The sequence below is a fragment of the Embiotoca jacksoni genome, unplaced genomic scaffold (genome assembly GCF_022577435.1).
Source record: "Embiotoca jacksoni isolate LCO1_2020_lvr unplaced genomic scaffold, fEmbJac1.0.p SCAF_8, whole genome shotgun sequence".
Lineage (NCBI taxonomy): Eukaryota > Metazoa > Chordata > Actinopteri > Embiotocidae > Embiotoca > Embiotoca jacksoni.
The window spans coordinates 5,046,999-5,071,129 of record NW_027185436.1 but is presented as its reverse complement, the minus strand read 5'-3'; the positions used below and the strand labels follow the sequence as shown (position 1 = coordinate 5,071,129).

At 41.5% G+C, this 24,131-nt stretch overlaps 2 protein-coding genes across 3 annotated transcripts in view; one reads left to right on the top strand and one right to left on the bottom strand.

Moving 5' to 3' along the window:
- The first annotated feature begins 5,242 nt into the window (after positions 1-5,242).
- Positions 5,243-18,630, top strand: LOC138191983 (calphotin). Its single transcript, XM_069139104.1, has 13 exons — positions 5,243-5,341; positions 5,437-5,492; positions 7,846-8,442; positions 13,209-13,256; positions 15,111-15,155; positions 15,362-15,739; positions 15,979-16,011; positions 16,172-16,222; positions 16,407-16,502; positions 16,918-17,025; positions 17,167-17,283; positions 17,504-17,604; positions 17,744-18,630. The coding sequence occupies exons 2-12, from the start codon at positions 5,448-5,450 to the stop codon at positions 17,564-17,566; spliced, it is 1,581 nt and encodes a 526-aa protein (XP_068995205.1). The 5' UTR covers positions 5,243-5,341; positions 5,437-5,447; the 3' UTR covers positions 17,567-17,604; positions 17,744-18,630.
- A 1,302-nt stretch (positions 18,631-19,932) lies between these two features.
- Positions 19,933-24,131, bottom strand: part of gak (cyclin G associated kinase) — a 28,269-nt gene continuing 24,070 nt past the window's right edge. The window contains exons 25-29 of one of the 2 annotated variants that reach the window (XM_069178214.1): positions 24,028-24,126; positions 23,655-23,924; positions 23,240-23,388; positions 22,747-22,923; positions 19,933-22,436 (exon numbers count right to left, since the gene is read on the bottom strand). In XM_069178214.1, the coding sequence (XP_069034315.1) occupies positions 22,335-22,436; positions 22,747-22,923; positions 23,240-23,388; positions 23,655-23,924; positions 24,028-24,126 (797 nt within the window). In that variant the 3' untranslated portion in view covers positions 19,933-22,334. The remainder of the gene's footprint in view (positions 22,437-22,746; positions 22,924-23,239; positions 23,389-23,654; positions 23,925-24,027; positions 24,127-24,131) is intronic. The other variant, XM_069178215.1, reaches the window with a different exon arrangement.

Genomic DNA, 24,131 nt, shown 5'->3' with positions numbered 1-24,131 from the left:
TTATACATGCCAATAAATCCTCCACAATGAACCTTTAATCAAACAGCACAACAAAACATGTAATACACCCACCAGTCCGTCATAAAATACATGCCTGTGTCAAGTTATGCTTCGGCTTGGCGTAAAAAGTAGGTCCCTTTAGGTTTAGACACCAAAAACCACGTGATTAGGTTCAGGAAAAGATCATTGATTGGGTGAAATAGGACACGGTGTCAATTTGCTTGGTTAGAATTAGTAATTTTATGTAATAAATGTTATGTTCCATCCAACCATCTGTGACCTCCTCCCTACCTGGACTTTGTTGCTCTTCGTACTTTATCACATGACCTCGCTGGTCAAGCATGCTTCTACTTTTCACAGCCAAGCGAGGCAAAACGTGACACTGGCACAGTATTCTCTAGTAGACTGACGAATGTACTACATGCTTTGGTGTGATACTAGGCTGTCATTGCAGCTACTGCTGATATCTGACCAACTCTAACCAACAACTGATTTTTTTTTTTTTTTTTTTTTTAAATGAACAAACTGAGATAAAAAATATTTTACATTTAAATGATGATTTTTAAAAGGAAACCATGCTAGATGCAAAACTTTACATTACAGACTTTACACCAGAGAAAGAACTGCATTTGTTCTTTTGTTTTTTTGTTGTAGTTTTTTTAATGACCAATATTGTGTCTGGTTTGATCTGACATTTTCCCTCATATGAAAACAGTGTAGTACCTTTCAGATTATTCAGTGTGTGTATATGATGTTGTACATACATCAGTTGTGTCAGTGTGTATGTGGGTGGGCTGCTGTGGGTGGGATTCAGGAATGTAAGGGTTCACAACAAAACAAGAGCTGTCCAGAGGGAGTGAGAGGGGTCAGAGGTCAAGGGATATCATTTTTACACCACAAGGAGCAGGGCCAGAGATTTCAAGGGCCCTCCTCATGAAGTCCCATTATTAAGTTTGCCAAGTGACAATCAGTTTTACAAAATGGTGAAATTTTGCTTCAAAAATCAACATCTTAAGAGATTTTAAATTTGTATGTAGCTGGCACAGGCAAAGGAAAAACATTTAGATGGATGTCAGTATGTCTACATGTGTATCTTTATTAATGTGTCTGAAATGTGACCAACAATTCTCTCGAGGGAAATAGTGAAAGCCCCAAGCCTAAAAATAGGCCCTGTTTCTTTGTCTGTGTGTGTTTGCACTGATAGGACAGGGGCGGGGACCATGGAGCCAACCCCATGTTAGTTGACAGACAACATTCCAGTGTGTGCCTGATGTGTGTTTGTGTGTCAGTGACGACCCATTTCAGCACAGGTAAACACCATGAGTCTATTTTAAAGGTGGTGGTTCTCTCTGAAGTGTTTCAGCCCTCGCTGTGCAGCTGACAGTCTGCCTGACACTGTATTGTAAGGAGGGTCATCTTCCTCTTTTGCTGCAGTTGTAATGTTCCAGTTGTGTATGAAACAACTCTTTGAGGTCATCAGCTGGTTTTAATGATTTATGTCTAAGTGTATCTTCCACACTCGCAAGTCCAGGACCTGACTGTCCACCCTGTTAATTTGCAAGACTGTGTCAGGCATTGTTAAAATATTAGCACTAGGAAATAACTTTTATATGCACATCTATAGATATGCGGGCGTCCCTTATTTTTTTTACAAACTGACTGCAAACCAATGGGCTGCAGGCCCAGATACTTGTTTTACAAGTACAAGATACTTGTTTTTTCTCCATTGAACAATGTTTAATTTGATTCAACAAACACAAACAGGTCAGTTTTATTTTTTCCTCAGGTGATAGTGCTTTACTTTGTATTTGTGATGTTCCTTTCCCATTCTTAAACTTTAAACCTAAAGCCTGCAGTGAGCCCCAGAGATGAGTACACTACTCTTCTGCTACGTTTGTTTGAATCACCTGCACTGAATGACCTGAAAAACTGTCTGAACCGACTCTGCTTTTTATGTTCTTTTTTTTTTTTGTGGCACACATGTTAACACACTCTCAGGGTTTTAGACATATTGACAAAAGGATATACGGTACCAAGATTTGGTTTAACTCTTTAAATAGTCTGGCAAATTATTTAAGCTCTGGCTTGAAATATTTTGAAAGCATACTAAATAAACTATTAAAAATATCCTTGCTGTGAAAATGTGCTGAAATCGTCTTGAATTTGTTCAACCAGCTATGTCAAGATCCTTATTCACAACACATGCTAAATAGGGTAAAAATCTTTATCTTGTTCCTTCCACTCATTTCAATATCAAACCCCTGTTTCATTGATAAATGCGGTTAAATCAGTAGAAATAGATGCATTCAAGGGATCTCATATTGATGAGCCATAGACAGCTAAAGGAACAAAACTGAAGACTTGATCTTTGGAGTCCTACATCTCTTTAGAACCAAAGTACAACACTTTTTACCTTCATCAAGTAATCCTGAGTAAACTTGTTGTCTTCTCTCTGCTGTCAGTTGATCTACTTGGAAAAAGGCAATATGAGATTATTACCAAATGGAAAACATACACTTGACATTTGGAAGGAACAGAAATTACAAATCAGGTCATCAAAAGGAGTTACAGTGTTACACTCCTGACACCTTAAACATCTACATCACTGTGAACTAGTTCCTGTTTTATGTTAGAAAATTACTTTTGGATGCAATTATTCCTCAGCAGCAGTTTCAACAAGAATGTGTGGAAATTCTGCACATGCCTGCAAAAGTCAAATGGTAAATCAAGTAGACGGAGATATTTAGAATATGTGGCATCTGACACAGTCATACAATCTATTTTTCTGTAACTAAAACCTCCTCAAACACAGACACACATTTGACCAGACAAATAAATGTGCAATTTCTCACACAGAAAAACATATGTATACTTATAGATTAATGCCTACTGTATTATGAATGTTGCTGGATTATGCAGTGTATATATAATATCAAGATCCATTATCAAATCATTGAAACATCTTAACAAAAATATATTTCCATTAAACTTGATAGAAACCTCCATGACCCAAGAGTATGAATCCTGTTTTCATCAAGTGGCACCAACAGGCCAATATTTCCATTAGTCCAATATTTTACAACATTTATTGTGTTGGTTTTCTCTTACATTGACTGAAACTGAAAGATAGCACTTTAGCTTTACATTATATTATGTATGTAAAAAAAAAAGTATAAGAAATGAAAATCTGTTCCTGTACATTTCATCTTCATTCCTCTTTGGGTGAACATGTGCTTTTCCTGTTGCAATATTTCTTCGTTACTTCTGCTCAATGATCTCTCTGCCTCTGTTTCTTGTCCCTGTTCTTTGGATGTCATTGTAACTCTGTCAATCTCCCTTTCAGAATTCCTGAGGTGAAACCCTCCTCCTCCTCCTCCTCCTCATCACCACCTCATCTGTCTGGTTTTCCAGGGAGCCTCAACTAAAGTTTCCATCAGTCATCTCCACTCACCCCAACCGGTCTATCAGATGACTGCCCACCTCTGAGCCTGGTTCCATTGAAGGTTTTCTTCCTGTTACAAGGAATGTTTTCCTTCAACAGCAGCTGGAAATGTTAAAAAGGTTAAATGCTGTTAAAAGGGAGTTTTTCTTTCTGCTGCTGGAGGTTTTCTTCCTGTTAAAAGGGAGTTTTTCTCCTTCCAGCTGTGGCTAATGTGGGAATTGATGAATTGATGGGTTCCTGTGTTAAGTGCCCTGAGATGTCTGTGTCGGGATTTGGCGCTACATACAAAATTTAGAATCCACTCACTCCGCTCCACCACCTCCAGCCACTCGGCGCAGAGAGCTCCTGTCCTATCGCCTACATCTATCTGGGGCATCACTCCATGAAGTGGTCTCTCGTACTCAGAATCTAATTGCCAAAAATGTATTACTTAAACTGTCATTACTTGAATAAATTGTTTTTAACTTCTACTTGTGCACAGATCTAACGTAAATGACTGATCAATTCCCATTAGCCTTTTAGCATGAAACGTTTTCTTAACCGAAAATTTGTACAAAAATTGTCAAATAAAAAAACCACCATGTTGGTTGACTGTTAAATTTACATAAACACATTTTTAACCAATCATTTGATGTAGAGATATGTCTGCTGAAAAAAATATGAAATAGAAGAAAAATGTATTTAGAATCCAAGTTCAAAGCACAAGATTGACACCTGCTTTAAATTAGATCAAGACAGATCTGACTTTCTTTGTTGTCTTTTCTCACATCAGTTTAAATAGCTATAGACTTTTGTTTTCTTGTAATATACAACCACAATAAAAACATTAATCCTAAAAGCTGACTCAAAAAAGCTGTAGGCTGCTTCTTGAACAACATATCTAAATTCCCATTGAGCTCTTTGTGTTGACTGTAATGCACCCTGGGTTACACTTAATCATTTACCATTATTTCAAGTTTTCTGTCTGGCGACTTGGTTGGTGGTTACAGCGACTACACAACAGAAACAAATATGAGTAATTCATTTCCAGTAGCAGCTGTATGTGACTCAAATAGAAAGATCAACAGTTCAACATGGGCAGCAGGTGACATGTAGAAGCACTGCATCCATGTAATCCATAGGCACTCATAGACTGTTGAGTAAATGAAAACTGAACTCACGCTTTCCCTTCAGTGCATAACATATGTTACATATGGAAACATGTTTATGGAAATTCAGCCTTTCCTTTACACAACTGGGATAATAAACAGCAGAATTAATCATGTATTTCTTCTTTTCATTATGCATGCAGCTGTACCCTGGAGTTGTGGACAATGAGTGCTCACAAGTGAGGCAATGGAGGGGGGCGGTGGGTGGGCATACACACATGTACAAGCTTTTTCTTTATTCTCTGTGTGAAACAAATACAATGAAATCTTTTCTTTGGCTTCATGAATTTAATGACTTCATAAAAAAGTTGACAGATGTGCACACTGTTTTCTCTGCAAGAGTGGCATGTGCGTTGTCTTCATACAAACATACAGTGTCTCAAACATGCAGTTTTAAGTGTTACAAAATCTACTCCTCAAAAATATCAAAGAAGAAAAAAGTGGAGAAGAAAATGTAGAGAAGCACCAGCGCATATGCAGCGTGGTCGTCATGTGCGTCGAAAAGTGTTCCTAACAAATCCAGGAAAGGGGGTGTGGCACTCTGCAAAAACCCACGGACCTCTTCTCTTTGCTTTGATGGAGTGGTTACATAACGTAACCCACCATCCAGTCAGTAGGTAGCCCAACTCCGATACAGCCATCTGACTGAGCTGTCGTGCACGTGCACGTGTGTTAGGTGGGGTGTCTCTCGCTCCCTGCCTCTCCACGCCCCCGTCTTTCATCCCAGTGCTCCTATAGGTCCGATGCAAAGGTAACAGAAAGACCAGAGGCTTTATAAACATCCACTTTGTTCGCTCTGCCTCGCTGCTTTTTTCATTTTCTCCGGTCTTTTCTTGTTTCCACCAGCACGCACCAAAATGCCCAGCAAGAGGAAGAAGAACAGGCGTCGCATGAGGAGGGTGGTAAGTGGTGGCAGGCGTACTTTTTTGCACTTGGTGTTTATTCTCATCATGATCATATCCAAAGTGCCAGTTAGTGCTCGTGATTCTTTTAACCCAGTGCTCTATTCACCCCCCCCTTTTCCCAAAAGAATAATCATATTTTTTTTGTTCAATTAACCTCTACATAAAATACAAATACCGCTAATTATACTGATGCAAAATTGATGTTTGTATCTGTGATGAAACGTGAACTTAAATCAGCTGAAGGGTGTGAGAAAGATGTTTTTACTGGCACCTCGGTTTACGTTGATTTCACTTCAGTACTTATTTGACTGCACACACTTTGTCCTTGCTCAGTTGGGAGGAGTGTGCCACGCTCCGTGCGTAAAATCTCGCAAAGATAGAAAGCGGCACCAGAAATGCACCTAAACAGACAGTGTCAAAATTACACTGGCAAATTTTAGTATCACGACACTCCAGATGCTTCTTGCTCCCCTTAAAGGTGAACAAAAAAGACATAAAGAAATTCTTTACTTCCTCAGCGCGCCATGCGCGTTCTCGGCGCGCTCGGTCTACAATGGTTGGATGGCGATTCCACTTTTGCACATTTCCGTCATTTGTTGTGTTTAAAAGTGTAAAAGGCCACTTTCTAAAGTATATAAAAATTATTTTAGATTTGTGCCCAGAATTATAATACAAAGTACAGCACAATACGGCACATAATGCATCGTGTCTTCCCTCATAATACACTTCTACTGTCATAATTCAATATGCTGACGAAGCATGATAATTGACATGTCTGACTCCAGCCCCCTCCCCATTCCTCTTAGATAACGAGAAGAAATTTGACTTTTCAACATTCAGTGCCCTACTGAGAAGGAGAGGGTGTGGCAGAGATGGGAGGGGGGGGGGTGGGGGGGGGGGGTGATGAGTGAGAAAGTAACACAGGAGCTCCAGTTCCCTAAAGGGCAAAGGTTACTCCATCCCCCAACGCTGCTCATTCTTTTCCAGTAACAATGATTCAAACGACTCTTTATTTTACATTTTCACTTTTAAAAACAGATCACTTGCTTCACCACTCGAAACTCAGCCCTCCAGCTCAGACAACACTTCTCGGTATGGGCTTCTTGTGGCATCCAGCCCACCACCCCCATCCTTAAGCCTCTGGCGGGCTGGCCAGTCTGTGGCTCTCAACACCACACAACTGTATTTGGTAATGCGTTGACTGGAGGAATGTCTTGCATTAGTTTTGCCAGATTGGAGTCTGCACAATTGCTCTCATTCTCTCAGCCAGTGACCGGCAGATAAAAATGGCCCCTGAGGTCATTTTCAGCTCCGTGTTATCGCCGGTCCCCTCTTGAGATATCAGAGCCCAGGAAGGAACCGCTGGGCACTTGAAGACATCGAGCTCAGTGCTCCTCTTTGGCCACACACGCTTTTGTATGTGTGTGTTTCTCTACTTCCTACAGCCTGAAGAACACATTCAATAACTTTGATTCATTTGAGGTTTTAATTAGGTATCATGGGTTTACAGGCACAGATAAAGGAGGGGTTGTTTTGATGATGGCTAGCTGGACAGGCATTGACGTACGCACTTACACACACACGCTCTGTTGGCTTACAGCACCGGTCCAACGCTGCGAATGCCAAACTGCCTGTCGGCCTAACAAAAGCATTTTCGGGGAGTGATTGTAACCTGATTATAACCTGATTATGATGTGATTAGGCCCACTGTCTGGCCTGCGGGGCGCCCATCAGTGCTGCTGACTCGCATGGTTTCCATTCCCGCTTCACCAGACCTGTCACGACCGCTCTGATTCAAGTAATTAGCTCCCATTATCTAACTTGCTTTGCTGGGCCCACTCCCAGTTGCCCCCTCCCTGCAGCGGTCGGCTCTCCTAAAACCTCCATTAAAAGCCCGAGGGGGTTTTGTCAAGAGCTGAAAAACACGTTAGACCTGGCTGGGATGGCATGCCTGGTATTCCTGCGGACACAAGTGTGCCACAATGAACCACAGACGAGCAACAACATCAGTATCCAAACACAATAAGGGCCTCAGTGTTCAGACCACTAAAACTTTATTTGCGTACCTGCTTTTTGTATTTGAACTTCATCCTTTTAGCAGTTTGTTTTATATATTCAGCACCTCTTTGAAGCCACTGCAAACTAATTGTCACTTTGGTTTGTAAGCACCCACATAATATTCATGTGGAGAGATAAAGTTTCACACCTCTTTTAGCTAAATTACTAATTGTACCAATTAACATGCAAAAATAAATCAATGCATCAATAGAAACTTCACTATTTCCTCCCACTCTAATGACAAGACATGCATCATTAACCCAGATGTTTGTGGGTCTTTCCCTCCTTGCAGCAGGCCCAGAGGAGAGCGCTTGAAGAGCAACATGCAGCCAACCCGCCGGTCAAAGCCAGCCCCGGGATCGCAGTGAGTGCGCCCCCTACAGCAATCCCAAAGAAAGCGGCTAAAGCTCCAGCACCAGCACGAGCGCCAGCCAAGGTCCCACAGGCCGTTCCTGTCGCTGTCCCCATTGTGGAGACGCCCAAAGTAGAACCAAAACCAATGGTGAAAGAACCTGTCGCAGAGCCCATCCCAGTTGAGGTAAAGGCACCAGAACCTGAGCCTGTGATTTTGGAACAGACTCCAGCAGAGGTTGAAGTTGAAGTCCCAGCACCTGTCGCTGAGGAAGCACCAGTTGTTGAAACTCCACCAGTTGTTGAAACTCCACCCGTTGTTGAGACTCCACCAGTTGTTGAGATTCCACCCGTTGTTGAAACTCCACCCGTTGTTGAAACTCCACCCGTTGTTGAGACTCCACCAGTTGTTGAAACTCCACCCGTTGTTGAGACTCCACCCGTTGTTGAGACTCCCTCAGTGGAGCCCCCTACGGCTGAAGCTGCTGTAGTACAGGAGGTCGAACCTATCATTCCCGAAACAGAACCAATAACTGAGGTAAGAAAACTTTTTTAATTACCGACTGTGCATGTTGAATGTTGCTGTGAAACGTGTTTGGTGTAAAATTGTCAGTTCAAAATTCTGATTCAGACTTGACCAAATCATTGGAGCCTTATTATAAAACTGTCATCAAGCTGGTTCCTTATGAGCATTTAGCAAATTTTAAATAAACTTCACTGTGTTCCTTTTAGCATACAGTTTGCAGGAAAGAGACACTTTCTATTGGCTGTTTCTGTATATAGTTTGACAGTGGGAGTTTTTTTTTTTTTTTCAGCCACCAGTTTCAATAGTATAACTCAAATGGTATTTGCTGTGGCTGGTTCCTTATGGGAGAAAGGAGGGGGTTTGGTGGAGGTTGTGAAGCACAGAGAACAACATGTTCCTTTTAGCAAAGAGGTGGAGACATTGAAGCCATCAGTGTAGGACTGGGCACAGCTTTTTCATTATACATTATCATCTACATTGAAACGTGCTGTAGCTGTATATGTTTGAACTCTAATTCTGTATGAATAGGCTGATGAGATAAGACAGATGGGGAGTTTGTTTTTGAAAATATAGTAATCAGGATGTTTGACTGAATTGTTTTCATTTTATTATTGTGCTGTAAGAAAAGGTTGTCCACACTTACCATATTTAAATATGCAACTTTTTTCTATCATTTAAAGTTGGTTTTGAGTCAGTGAGGTTAATGAATAGAGTTAAAAATCTTTCCTCTGTTTTACTTATGCAAAAACATGGCTTTTAGCAGTTTACTTTTTATAGTCGGAGTGCTTCATTTATACTGCACTTTTTACTTGTAAATAATATCAGTTTCCTAACTGTGTTTTACCTTTCAAATCCTTACATTTGAATTTGCATGTTGAAAAACGCTGCTCACATGTGCTCTGTGACATGCAGTCGTCATGCTCACGCTCCGGGAACAGAATGTTCTGTTTCAGCCAGTAAACTGCACATACATGTAAATCTGTGTGTTTGAACTCAGGGAGCATACACACTGCATTCATGGTCTTGTCTTCCAATAACTGAGCCATGAGCACATATGGTGTACATGCATGTGCTCACGTGTGTTTGTCTGTGTGCATGTGCCCCAGAGGAGCACTCAGTGCTCCGCTGTGCTCCAGTATTCCTCGGGTCATCATGTCCAGTTCTCTTGTGTGTCACTTTGTGTTTGAGGTTCGGATTGTAACCTCTAACCTTCAAGACTTACGCTCTACCCACTGAGCTATACAGGACCCATAAAGAAGTTTCTATAGGAGATGGGCTGCCCATCATTATGCAGTTTTATGCCGTGGCAGTATCCACCCCCCCCTCCATCCCTTCGCCTCTACCTCCCTCCTCCTCCTCCCTCTCCCCATCCCTCCCATCTACCACACCACCCCCTTCTCTTTTTCCTTATTTCTTTCCTTCCTTTTTTCTCTGTTCCTTCACTGCTTGCAGATGTGAAAGATTCAGCTCGGATGCACAGAAACTGAAGGTGCAGACAGTCACGCAATTTTGCAAAATCTGAAAATTTGTCAGCGGTGACCGTGGCTCCATATACATACTGTAGAGTTTATATACTATTCATGGTGCAAGTACATTTTTACCTGCTTTTGTTTTCTAAACTTTTCTAAATTTAGAAAATCTTTGCATGCTCTTCTGTAGAGCTTTATCAAACTTAGCTCGCAGCCAATTTTTACACTTGCGGCCAAATCGGCAAAAAAGCAGTCTGCTGATAGATGGTAGAATCAGAGCAGGCATAAATGGGGCTCGTGTTCAGCTGGCTTTGGGGCCAACAAGAGGCCCCACCGCTTCTGGTTGTCGCTACGGACACTCAGGTGAGTATAAACCCACCACCCAATCTACAAACCTGCTGAGTGAGTTTTTTTGTTGTTGTTGTTGTTGCCTGAAGTGATGGTGGGTGCAGCTCCCGGTGAGGCTGAACATTTTGTACCAGCTTGCCTCCCCCCTGTGCTCGTGCAGCCTTCCACTCCTCCCGTTTTGTCCCTTACCCCATTTTTCCCTTGTAAATCTGCGCTCCCTCGGCACCCTTACATCCCTCCCACCACTTCCTCCCTGTCTCTCATTTCTCCATCCCCCCCCCCCTCTTCTGCCCCGACTCCTTCTGCTTTCTCTACCTCCCCCTCCTCTCTCTTCCTGCCCTCTGGCAGCCCATGAGCCTTTATTAGCTTGTGCGCTCAGCACGTGCACTTGTTCATCTACTGAATATGTTGTCCTTCTATCATTGGTTCTTTGCTGGGGGTGCTGGGTGGAGACAGGGTTGGGAGAAGGTGGAATATTTAGTTCTATGTTGGGAGGTTAGGGGGGAGGGGGTGTACATCTGCCTGTTGAAGTGTATATTTGTGTAGTTTAGCCTTTGGTATTTGAGCATCGAAGAGGAGCTTACACAGACAGCTGTCACAACCTTTTTAAAGTCCATGACAAACCTCTACTGAAGGCACGTCGTGGGGTTCATCTGCTTTCAGTTTGCTCACAAAGAAAATTACAGCAAATGACGTCTCCAAATGATTAATGAGCATATTTTCTTTTTTTCATGATAGCCAAAATAAAAGCAAAGCAAATTGGAACATTTTGGGGATTTAGTTGGAAAAACTTAGCAGCTTGTGGCGAGCACGTGAGGACCCCCAACCCTCCTCTCCCAGTGTTCAGGCTTCCTCCACACACAGACACACACATTCACACATATGCAGCCCTCCCCTCATTTCCTGGCAAGTTTTGTAGGTTTGTTTTCTGAAACACTATGGAGCTTTATTTGGACGGAGAAAAGGCAAAACACCCCCTTCTCTGTTTTAATATTAGTCTGGAATCTATTTGACTGCTGCTATTTTATGTTGCATAAAGCTTTTCTTCTTTGTGATACATTTTGTAGCTAACTTGCAAAATTGGGATAGTCTTTGTAATGTGTTATGTGTGAGCATTAGGTTGGTGTAAACACAGAGTTTATTGTATTAAAAGTACACTGTGTGCAGTTCTTTGGGTTAAATTCCAAGTGTTAAAAGTAACTGCTCTGAGATCAGCTTTTAGTTTGTGTTGATTTTGTCTTCTTGTGGAACGGATGAAGCTGGATCTGTGCAGATCAGTTTGGTTCTGTTACTGGGACAAACTGCAGGGGGTGTATACTGTATACTGTGTAGCCACACTTATGTGTGTGTGTGTGTGTGTGTGTGTGTGTGTGTGTGTGTGTGTGTGTGTGTGTGTGTGTGTGTGTGTGTGTGTGTGTGTGTGTGTGTGTGTGTTGTACTGCCAAGCAAAGGAAAGGCTCACAGCCCACCTCTCTCCCGCTTTCCTTCCCTCCCCCTCTCTCTCCCCTATATACCATCTCTCCCGAGGCTATAGCTGGAGTATATATTTACCCTTCTGAACTATACGTGCGTGTTTGTCCGCTTGGCCTTTGTTCAGAAGTAAATTCCTCACCACTGAGCAGCACAGCACAGAGAAGGAGGTGGAGGTGAACCGTCTTTTAAATGTTCAAACTAAATAGATGGATTTTTAGGCCAATGAATGACTGACCCGTTCCTGACTGGTAGAAGCAGGCTTCACGCACCAGACTTGTCCTACATCGAAGAAGAACTGGCACAAGCTAAATAATTTACCGTCAGATTATGAAGATTTGTAATATTTATGAGCTGCTCCCTGTGATTGCCACTATGGCTCAACACACTTGACTGCACAGCGGGTGCCGCCAGTGGCTATTTAGGCTACTGCCAGCTGCCCAGTGAGCCAACAGTAAATCAGAAAGGAAATGTGGGTGACTTCTATCGTTATCTGAACATTAAACTACCTATAATAATGTGATCTTTTTCTCAAAGATGCCTCAGCAGGGTAAACACTTAAATTTCTCTCTCCAGTGTCAGCTTGCGCCACCTTCAATGCTGATTACATAATTAAACGATGCAATTAAAGATGTGGGAGTTTTAAATTTGTGGGTTTCGTGGAGAGAGGACTGAATGGCAAATACAGATTTAATGATGTGAGTAAGTTTTGAGAATCTGAGTTGGATCACCCCAAGGGGGAGAGAGGAGGGCGGGACAGCTTCCCATTATGCAATTGGCTGTAACATTCCTGTAAGATGTACAACGTTCCTCCCCTTCTGCCCAGCCACAGCTACAGCTCACACACAAGGCATATAACATAAGCAGTGTGTGAGTGTGTGTGTGTGTGTGTGTGTGTGTATGTGTGTGTGTGTATGTGTGTGTGTGTGTGTGTGTGTGTGTGTGTGTGTGTGTGTGTGTGTGTGTGTGTGTGTGTGTGTGTGTGCTGTTCGTGTTTGTGTACACTGCAAGCCCAAATTTATGATCTGAAATCTTTTCTAATTTTGGCAAACACTCCCATATTTGGACACAGAAAACCTGCTCAGACTCAGACTGAGGTTTAACTGTTCAATGCCTCAGGGCCTTTGCAGCTACAGTTCTGCTGACAAACACTTATGTAGAAGATCATTTTGCTCTGGGCACATTTTTAGGACTGCTGTGTGTGTGTGTGTGTGTGTGTGTGTGTGTGTGTGTGTGTGTGTGTGTGTGTGTGTGTGTGTGTGAGAGAGTGTGTGCGTGTGTGTCCCTCCTAGAGCTTGACTTTTCTAAAGTCACAAAACAGAATAATAGCTGTGCAACGATGAGGCAATGCCTGATATACTGGTTAATGTGTCCCAGAGTGCCTTTTTTTTAATAAGATGTACTTTTTCACCAACTCCACTCTGTTTTATTACATGAAATACCTCTTAATGATCATTTTGCTGACTTGTGAATTAACTCTTTCCTTCACAGGTCATACCCCCAGCTGAGGCTCCAGTGGCAGCTCCTGCTGAGACTCAGGTAAAACAAACAAACGTCTTTTGTTATACACACACAACCTCTTTAACTGAACATTACTGAGCATGATTTGCCAATATATCTTTGTGGTATGAGCCAGAGGCAGACTACACGGGTGTGATTGAACATGAGAAGAGCGTAACTCAACATGACACTTCACAAGTGAGACCAGCTTTGATTTTTGAGAAGAGTTTATTGCAGAGACAACTTAAAATACCTGGAAGAGGCAGCACAGAACCACATTATTTTCTGCCAGGAGGGATTAACAGTAGCCAAACATTTGTCGTACAGTATTGTATCTTGCAGACATGCGGGTTAAACTACAGGTTTTTCTAGGAACATCTTTCAGCTAAAGAACGACTAAAAAAAAAATCAAACACCACAAAAAACAGTTGTCTTGCTCTTTTAAGACAAATAAAGCAAACAAATATAACGGGTCCTGCTAGTTAGTTGTCAAATTCGCTCTTTAAAAAAAGGATAGTAGGATGCATTCAGTGAGTACTAATTTAATACTTCATGGTAACACATTTATGTGTATGTAGTTGTGTTGTGGAAATGATGGCATTCCAAAAGATTGACAAAGTTTCCACACATGTTTTTATAAGTTCACAGCAGCAGTAACTGGACAAGAGACAACCCTTTCAATAGAAACTTGTTGAGAGTTCCTGTGACTTCAGCTTCACACCTTATGAATAACTGCCACGCTTTGCCTCAGGCCTCCTTCTCTTATACAACGCACAAATCAGATCACAATCTGACAGCCGATCTGGCAGATCTTTTCGTGAGAAAACAAAAGAAGAGTCCAGATTTTTACTGATCTACAAAAAACTCGGTACATAAATGATCTCACTGATGTTCATCACTCACCTAAAGAGAATCAACACAACCTAAACCTGCAGATAATCTTGGCTTTGATGTCGTATAACTACAACAAATGCCATGAAAGCAACAATTAGAATCCCAGCAAAAACAAAACTGAAAAACCATGGAATTAAAAGTCATCATTAAAAGAGCCAGAGGTCTCTAACCTTTTTTCCTCTGAAAGCTTCTTTGACAAAATAAAAGTGTCCGAGACCTTCTCATGTTTAGTCACATAGCTGAGCTTCACCAAAACCAGCTGAATAAGCTTCTTTTATGTGAACAATAACAAACTGATACTTTTCATACACATCTTGTATCACAACAGCTTAAATGCTTTTTTGTATGCATTTTTTTATATTTTCAATTGGAGGGGGGGGGGTATCTCTGTATCTCTAATTACACAGCTGTGCACACAACTTATATGTGGCTAAACTGATTTGAAAATTGTCCGATGAAGTGTTCTAATATCAGATTTAACAAAGAAAATCCAGTGTTTCCCCTTTAACTGAGACCCTCTGCACCTCCTGAAAGAGACACATGTCTAAATCAGAACCTAGTGGACCCTGTGTGAAATGTGAAAACATATTGTATTTATGTTATTTACCTAATTTATGAGCAGATTCTTTCCAGCTCAGTGTGAGACTCTGCTGCGTTTCTGTTCTCTGATCTCTGTGTGTTTCATGAAAGGTGGAGCTTAATCTCTGCTGTACTGACACGGTGCAGAACAGAGTCAGGTGAAAGACAGTGAGGGACGATTGTCCACTCATTAATCAATTGCATTGATAGTGTCGTTCTCTCAGACAGGTTAGAAAAATAAATAGATAAAAAAGGCTGAAATGGATCGCCAAATATATCTGGGTGGACCGTCCAAGTAAGTCTACGGGTTGGAGACTGTGCTTTAAGTTGTGCGTCCTTTTTATTCTTTATCTGTCTGTTATTGATCAATCCAGTCGTTTTGTCATGCGTTATTTAAATGTTTGATTTGTCACTCTTCAGATTCAGACCGCTGACACCACAATCATAACGACAGAGACTGAACAGGTAAGACATGGCTTGATGTTGTAGTTATATCATTATTTTTGTTTTGTTCATGCATGTTAATTACGTGCAATTGTGTCATGTAACATTGTATTTTCATCCAGGGAGAAAAACTTTACCACTCAGTATTCCCACGGGCAAAGTTTTTCTCCTTTAGTTGCGTGTTGCATGGCTCTTTAATGTGTGCCATGTTGATTTTGCATGTGCAGACGCTTGACGTCTGTGAGCCAGAGACTAAAGTGGAAGCTGAGGTCATAGCGGAGGAAGACACAGTGACTGAGGTGGAGGTGGAGGTGGCCGTCACAGAAGATGTCGTCGTACCAGAGCCCGTCACAGAAGCCGCTGAGGAAACAGTGGTCGAAGTGCTTTGTGGTGAAGACGTTTCTGCTGAAGCAGAACCTGCAGCAGTCGAGACGGTCGTTGAATCAGTGGTGGAGGTTATCACGGAGATACCTGAGCCCGAACAAGTGACTGAAGCAGCCGTCAATCCCGCAGCTCCAACCGAGGAGGAAGATGAGGGTGAAGTAGAAGTGTTGGCTGAAGAAGAAGCACCTGAAGTCCCTGCTGAGCCGTTTACAATCACAAAGGTGCCACCTGATAAAAAATACTTTCCTCTTCTTTCTTTTTACGTTCTTCCATCTTTCCATTTTTGTTGTATGATGGTTTGTTGTTTGTGTTCAGAATATGCCTTAAACTGTTGTGGAGGTTGGTTTTTTTCATCAGAATGGAGCCTCAGTGGTTTCTGCCATGTTGTGTCATGTAGATTGTATTTTTCCCAAAAGACTAATATCATATTGTGTCCTGTTATTTGTTTTGTTTACATCAGGAGGCTCCTGTCCAATCTGTGGAAATCCCAGTGGTGAGTATTGTTTTTCTTTCCCCATTTTGATGTGGTTGAGAAAATGTTTACTACTTTTCACCTATTACTTTTGTTTTGGATTGTCTTGTAGCTTTTGTAAGATAATATTCTCTGCATATGTTGCAAAATCCTGACATGTTAGTACATGTTGTCTCACCAGGTGCCAGACACCATCCCTGAGCCTGAAGCCCCCATCACCGAAACCAAAGAGGTAAAAACTAAAGTTTCTCCATTCAGTTTCATCCTGATTGTTATGTGAACATTTTGATGACTGTGCTTTGATAATCAAATAGATCATCCTCAGGTCATAACTGTGTGGGTTATGCTGTTCTCTTACTTTAAATGCTCATTGTGTGGAAGGTTTCCCTCTCTCATCTTGTTCTCCTGCCTCCCAGGCCATCGCTGACACGCTGGTTGATGACTTTGTCGTCACAGAATCTGTCTCAGCAGTAGAGGTTGCCATCGCTGAGTCTGCTGCTGTTATCCAGCAGGTGAGGACTACACAAACAGAAATGTATCACCAGACATTACAGGTTTAATATATTTAATAAGCAACATCTGTTTTTCTCACAAACATCAGGTGGAGTGCTATTTGTTTGAGTGCCGGAGCGAACTGTGATACATGGCTTGTTGTTGTTGTGGCTTGTTTCTGAGGTTGTGCAACCACTGTTCCTACGTTAGCAAGTTTGCATACAGTAGTCAATAATGTGAATTTCTATTTCTTTGACTTGATCAAATCAACAATATAATCATGCTAATTTTCAACAGTTCCGACTGTTAAATGAAATGAGCTGAAGGATTTTATTTACTGTGATTCAGGCCATGTTTTTTTTTTTAAATCTCAATTTGTATGACCATTCTCAGTCAGTTTTTTTTCTAACGTACTCTTCCCTCTGCGGCCTTTAGGAAACTGTGGCCATGATCGACACCCTGAGCGCAGCAGCAACAGAATCCATAGATGTGACTCCTGCTGAGCCTGAGCCTGTCGCTGCACCAGCAGAGAAAATGGTCATTGTAAGCTGCTGTCCTCAAACTCATTTATACTGTAGCTTTGTATCGTATATATTAAACTAATGAAATTCGTCTTCATGTGTTACTTCACCAAATCATGGGGCTTCCTTCTTGTAAAAAGCTCCTCTCTCCTCTCCTTCACAGGATACTGCTGCCGAGCTGACGTGTGTGGATATCCTGTCAGAAGAGCCCAAGTCAGAAATCTGTGACATGCCATGTCAGATGCAGCTCGCTGTCGAGTCTGTGCAGCTCAGCTCAGTGGTAAATGGAATTGAAGAAAAGAGGCTTTTCTTCAAATGCACATCATATTATTCAAAACGAGCCTTTATCGCAGCAATACAAGGACAGAAATAAGAACAGATCAAATTGAATTTTAAACAACAAAAAGTATATAAAATAGAAATAAAAAGGTAAATCAAATAGAAACACTAATTCGCTGAATGTTATTCGTGTTTACCTGATTGTGTTGTTTGCTGTTCAGGAGATGTCAGTGGAGGCAGCGTTGAATGGACACATTGTTCCAGAGGTCTCCATTGAGGGCTAAAGCCAAGCCACACAGAACGGAAAATCTTTTTTTTCTTTGTAAGTTTTTGCTGACTCAGTCCTTTATTTATTTATTCAACTGTCTGATCTGGTTAACCCTTAACTTCTTTTAGTTTACTCTGCTTCCAACAGCCACTAACTGTGCGCCCGTCATCTTCGTCATCTTCGTCTCTTTCAGAGTCCCCTTTGGTCACTCAGAGGACTCAAAGCTTTACAGAGTCAACCAGCTGACCTTCTTCATTTTTTAAGGCTTACGACAAAACCGCCAGGAAATCGAAGGGACATCCACACTTTGAAGTGCCTTTCCTGCCCTGGTTTCTGTTTTAAACCATCAAACCAGATGTCAACATGCAAAAACTGCTGCATTCAATGCAGCAGAGCAGACCGATGGACACAAACATATTCTGGCTAGTTTTAATCTGTATTTTTATCCCCCACAAAAGCACATTCAGTGAGTTTTTATAAGCAGTGGAAGCAGAAGTGCAAGAAACAAGATAAATATCAGTGTCTGAGGTTTTGTGGCATCTCTATAGAACATCTGCCTCCGCACTGTTACACCCTATGCATGTGAATATTGTAGCATCGATGAATGTGCCTATAGTTTGTACTGAGGCTTGTTCATAAAGGAGCGACAACTTTTTTTTCGTTGTTTTTGTTACTTGTTTCAGAATCACTGATTTTGCTCACCAGGGTCTTCCCACCATCAGAGAAACTTCCCCTTAGTCTCCATTTTCTGTCCCCTTCTCTGTCCTCCCGTTCTTTCTGCCTCGACTAAGTGCCAATGCTAATGTTAGTGCAATGCTAAAACACTACAGTACAGCTAGAGTTTTAGGCTTCATGGCCCGTGCGGCCTAGAGACGGGCAGAGTTTGAGGGGATGAGCTCCGAGGCCATTTTCTGTTGCTTTTTTTTTCACTTTCTCCTTTTGTAATTCATTTTGTATAGACCATATGATGAGCTACAGTTTTGTGTTCAAAGCCTGCACTCTGGAAGGGAAGTACTGTGTGATCTGAGGATGACTGCTGGGCTGACTTGTCCTTTGAAATAAAGCTGTATCACATCACGATGGAGGAGTACTTGTTTTGCTTTCTGACACCTCATTATTTAACTCACATAAAACATACAAGTCGTAGTATCAGTCTGAAATGCATGTGTCAGGAGTGATTCAAAATAGAAACTTACATCTTGGCTCCATTTTCCAGCTCAGTTCTCTGTTGGCAAGAACAATATGAAAAAGAGCTTTCAAAGATGTAACTTCTGCACAGGATTTTGTATTTTGTGGTTGTGTAACAATGTCAGTGCTGTTTTCTGGTCAATGGGAAATGATTCAGCCTGGTATCATGCCAAAGTGTGTAAAACCTGGCTGACTACCAAAAGATACTGTCAGAGTGACGTTTTGCTTCGCCAAGGCATGAAAAGTGCTCGCGTGTATGATCAGGGTCCGAAGACAGCGGTCCTGTGATGGAGGTCATTTGACCAAGTCTGAGTAAGGGGTAGGAAAACGGGGTTGGATAGATCAAACACAGGACTTTCACCCAGAAGAGCAGGATGCAAGTCTGTGAGAAAGCGACTTGAATTTTTTGAAAAAAAAAAAAAAATTAAAGATTTCGTTAACCAGGACTAAGTAGAACCATGTGGTGGCTGAACCTAAATGCATCTTATTTTTCACATAGGTGAAGCAAAACTTGACAGTCATATTCTGTAGTGGACTGAAGGGTTTATTACAAACTTTGGGGTGCTCCTGGGTTGGATGATTTGTAAAAACTCATTTTTATCATTAAAGACTAGCAAAGAAATAAAGACGGTAAAACTTTAGCTATTTCCTTGGTGGTGATGTGGGTAAAAATAACATGAAGGTAAGTAACATAGAGGGTTTCACCATCTAACAGTCATCACAATTTAAAATAACATCCCAAAATCTGCCAGGTGTACTTTTATTTTGAAATGTCTAATCATTGAAGGGACATTGGTATAGAATTGGCCTTTTTTTTTTTTTTTTTTTTAAACTATTGCTATGGAGAAACCTCAGTTATTTCCTACACCACTTATACTCCATAGTTACACCTCCAAAACTGGAGGCTTGGTTTTCTTTTGAAAAATACTCGGTGCTTGATGTATTCTTAGTCATGGAAAAAATAGTACAAAATGCGACAAGGAGATGAGAAGTTAAAACTGGAGTGAGAAGTATACAAATTGTATGCCTATGAATTTTCTACCACAACAAAATAGCAGGTTTCAAATGAGGCTTAAAAACAGAAAAGTTACATATTCATATGCTGACCTTTTTTCTTATTTACGGCACTAATTAAGGTTGTGAATGTGAAGCCACTGTTTGTCTCCAAAACAAAGACAACAGAACACCAACATATTTGCCTCGGATCAAAAGGATTTTTAATTGTTTTTGCATGGAAATCTACATTCATATTAGTATGATGTAATTTGGTACAGTAAACACTGCTGATGTGTGGTTTTTGCAATCCTCCTTCTTAATACAATTAACTAAATTTCAAGCATTAGTTTATTTTTATTTTTTACTTAGGTTTGCTGGCCCCTCGTGTTGGAATTTTTAACAAAATGTCAAAACAGAAGCAAGAACTTCAGCTCTGCCTCAAGAGGAAACAAAGAAACAAAAAAAAGGAAAAAAACTAAAAAGACAGACTGCAGAGACAAATGATAAACACATACCACATAACAACAGAGAGGATATATATATTTGTAAAAGCACATTCGTATTAATATTTGATGCTTTGGAATGAAAAACAGCAACAAAGAGGCTCACTGTGATCAACCAACAACTGTCCCAGTTGCACTCAGCACATTCCACTTATATATTATGTCAATTTTCAACTAAGGACAGTAATAAGCATGAATACCCAACCCCCCACCACCCACCCCCCCAAAAAAAAACAAAAGAAAAGAAAAAAACAAAAACAACAACAACATAATAATAAATAAGAAAACAGGTGATTCGATTGGTCCATGAGGTAAAATGTGAAATAAAAAAAAAGAAGGAAAAGAATAGTTGGAAATATTTTTGTTGAGACAAACATCCACAATAGCAGAAGGATAATAAGAGCGACTGAAATAATTAAATTAAGAAAAAAAAGATTGTGATTGCAGACATGAAAGCATGATGTCCATCAAGGTTTCATTATCTTCTTCTAGAGAGAAACACAGACACACACACACACACACACACTCACACACGCAGCCATTCATGAAGCTCAATAACAAATCAGTTGCTCAGGCTGTAATCTTAACAAAGCCACTTGATGGGTGACACTATTCTTTTTCATATTTACACTGAAGTGATGATTAACAAAAAAAAAAAAAAAAAAAGAGCGTAATACAAACAGAAGAAATCCCCCAAAATACACTATAACACTAAACCCAGAGCAACCAGATTAAATCACCATATTCTCTTTTTGGATCCTTCACTTTTTGATCTCTTATTACTGACAACAAATGAGGCGCTGGAGGTGGGAGGGGCTTAAAGAGAGGCGGTTAATTAACGACAGCGATGATGGAGACGCTTAAAAGCGACGAGCAAAGTCTGAGAGCTGGGGAGGCGTGTCGTCTGTCACCCAGCACAATCGAGCAGGTAGATACTTCTCTGTTTCTGCTACAAGAAAAAAGGAGCACTTCAATATTAAAAAAAAGAAAAAGAGCCGCTGCCCGCTTGGGACTACCCTGGTTTGAAATCAAACACACCTCCCCTCCTGGTGTTAAGAGGTTCGGTGTGGGAGAGCATGCAGACCGATACACAGTGTAGCCTGAGTGGGTGGAATTTAAAAGAGCACTTCAAAAACAACAACAACAACAGACTGCCCGCTTGAGACTTATACACAGGGCTCCAAAACTAGTTTAGGATGCATCAATCTGAGGAGTGTGTGCAGCGAGAAGTGTAATGGTAGAAGCAGCACTAGTAGTGTTCAGCAGGCATTAAGTCTTGACTTTCTGGGGAGGGAATGGCTCAAGAACAAACCCAGTGGTGGCCCCCCAACAGTTGCAGCAGTAGCACTTTGAAGTCTGAATGTTTCCTCTCCACTGCTTGCTGTGGCTGGTATGTTCCACGATTCAACAGAAGTGTTACTTTATTTTGAGGTGACTAAGTTTTAACTGTAATTATTTTGCAAACTTTCCTGTTGGCTGGCATGCTGGATAATTTACAGCCATGTTCAGTTTTTGTTTACCACGGAGGTAAATGCAGGTTTGCAAAAAAAAAGTGCCAGGCACAAATGAAAAACGTACCAGCCACAGCCAGACTGTATCAGCATTTTATTAGTGTTGGGTCTTTCCTATCTGAATACCACTGTTGAGATAATCATCTTGATCATTTCTTTTTTTTAGTTTTTTATGTCTTCTCAAAGTGATTGTCACCTTTTCCTCCCTCCCGATGTTTGCAGCACCACTCAGGCAGTCGTACAGGTAGGCAGTGAGTTCAAGAACGATCACGATGTTTATTCATCCGGCTGTTTATGAACCAGTAAGGACATTTTCACCGCAGCCAGAAATGAGGCAAAAGGTCTTTGTTTTTTTTGTGTTTTTTTCGTTGACTGTAGAAACAGAAGAAAGTAAAGAAGGAGGGAGGGAATGGTAGAGAGGACACCTCTCAGAGGCTCTGCGCCCCCTAAGGCCCAATGTGGGCTCAGTCCTGTCCAATCTGGCCCAGTCTAACCCTTGTTTGGTTCGGCCAAATCCAGCCCAGTCTGGTCTGGTCTGGTTTGGTCTGGTCTGGTCTGGTTTAGCTTGGGATCCAGGCCAGGGTTTTTAGTATAGTGCTTTGGATCCCTGGTTCTCGAACTCTGACCAGGCGTCGTTCAGTTCCATGAAGATCATCTTCGCGTACTGTTCGTACGGCTGGCCGGTGGCCTGAAGAGAGCAGAGACTCGCAAATCAGTAAAGAATGAAGAACGGTAAAGATGAGAGTATATCATGCTGAAAAATAGCCTTCCTGAGGGTGGATCAAAATGTTTCAGCAATACGTTCCGTGAGTATTCCGAGTTACATCACTTGATCAACATAAGCACCTGTGATAGACCCGTCTTTGTGACCACTGGAGATTTTCAGAAGCAACTGTCTCTGAACTTTTTTGATCCACCCTTGTATTATAAAGTCTTCAGTCTTGGAAAAGGTTGTTTGTTTCAACTCCTGCTTTGTCTAACAGCATGTGATACTTTACCTTATCTGGATGGACAATCAGCACAGCCTTCCTGTAGTACTTCTTCACCTGGTCAGGTGTCACCAGGTCGGCCATCCCCACAGGCTTCCAGCGGGTCTCACCCTCCCACAACACCGTGTTTAGAGTTGACAGCAGCGCTCGGATGTTTCGCTCCTTCCCCTCAATCCAGTCCAAAATCTGCAGCAAGACAAAAAACAAACTACTTTAAGCCTGGAAGAATGCATAAACACCATCAGCTCTGAAGTAGAGACATACTGGTCTGTATAAGCGGCCCTTTTGGCAAGTAGTAACTGAATGGATTGATCAGGTCAATTAGGTAATAATCCCATTTTGTTCTAGCAAAATCATCTGGTGCATATTGTCAAGGACAAATGGGATTTCCTTATAAGCTAAAAGTTTTATCAACACTTCTTCACCTTTATTGATCCTAAAGAGCTGTGTTTTTGTTTTCAGGAACACACATTGTATGCTTTTAGAGTGTCTAACATTTTACCTGTAATTTAAGAGGATCCATTTCTTTTGTGATCTCCTGTCTCCTCATTTCAGCGATGGTCCTTGGCCCCTTCCTGTCAAGCTTGGAGGCAAAACCCTGAGTGGAAAGCAGGTCCTCAAAATCGTCCTCCTTCACCTTTGGCTTGGGGCCTGCGTTACAACAGAACAGAAATATTAAGACCTGACATGGAAATTGTGAGTGTATAAAAAGGATACAAGCGGACTCAGTCATACAAAGTAAGGTTTTTATGGAGATGACTGGGGAAGCACAAAATCCTTTGATTCCCTGATACACTCTTAAAAACTGAAGAAACAGAGAATGAATACAAAACTGTAAGTAAATATTACATCTTCAACTTCTACTTATCAGTCACATATAATACATATAGTGTAAACTCAAACACTCTGTCTCTTACCAAACCCAGGCCCACGGACTCCTCTCTCTTCCCTCCCTCCGATCACACTGGAGAAGTTGAGATTGTAGTTGGGTTTAGTGTGCTGCGTGCTTGCAGGCTGAGACACTGAGGTTGCTTTGGGTACAGATCCCGATATCCACGGTTTGTTCTGGGCTGAGGTGGGTCTTCCGGACTGCCAGGGCTGGGCTTGAGGTTTAGCAGAGGAGGAGGTGGAGGAAGATGGACCCTTTGTGCTGAAGGAGGGTCCGGAAAAATTACTGCTGGAGGAACCTGTGAAAAAACAAGTTTATGATTGAAGTTTTTCCTACTTTCCCTATTTTGCTCAGCTCAGTGTGAACTAAGAAGCATCGCTACATGCCACTGGACATCTTACCTGGCCTCTTACCTGGTAAATTGGAGGCCAGGTTTCCGAGGTCGGCGAAAGGGTCAAAGGTCTGAGACTTGGCCTTCGACATGGATGACACACCAGAACCTGCA

Excerpts from the sequence above, each read along its gene's own strand:
- LOC138191983 (XM_069139104.1), top strand. The coding sequence starts at position 5,448 with ATGCCCAGCAAGAGGAAGAAGAACAGGCGTCGCATGAGGAGGGTG. Across the intron at positions 13,257-15,110 it reads CAGCTCCTGCTGAGACTCAG|ATTCAGACCGCTGACACCAC; the intron begins GTAAAACAAACA and ends GTCACTCTTCAG. Across the intron at positions 16,012-16,171 it reads AATCTGTGGAAATCCCAGTG|GTGCCAGACACCATCCCTGA; the intron begins GTGAGTATTGTT and ends TTGTCTCACCAG.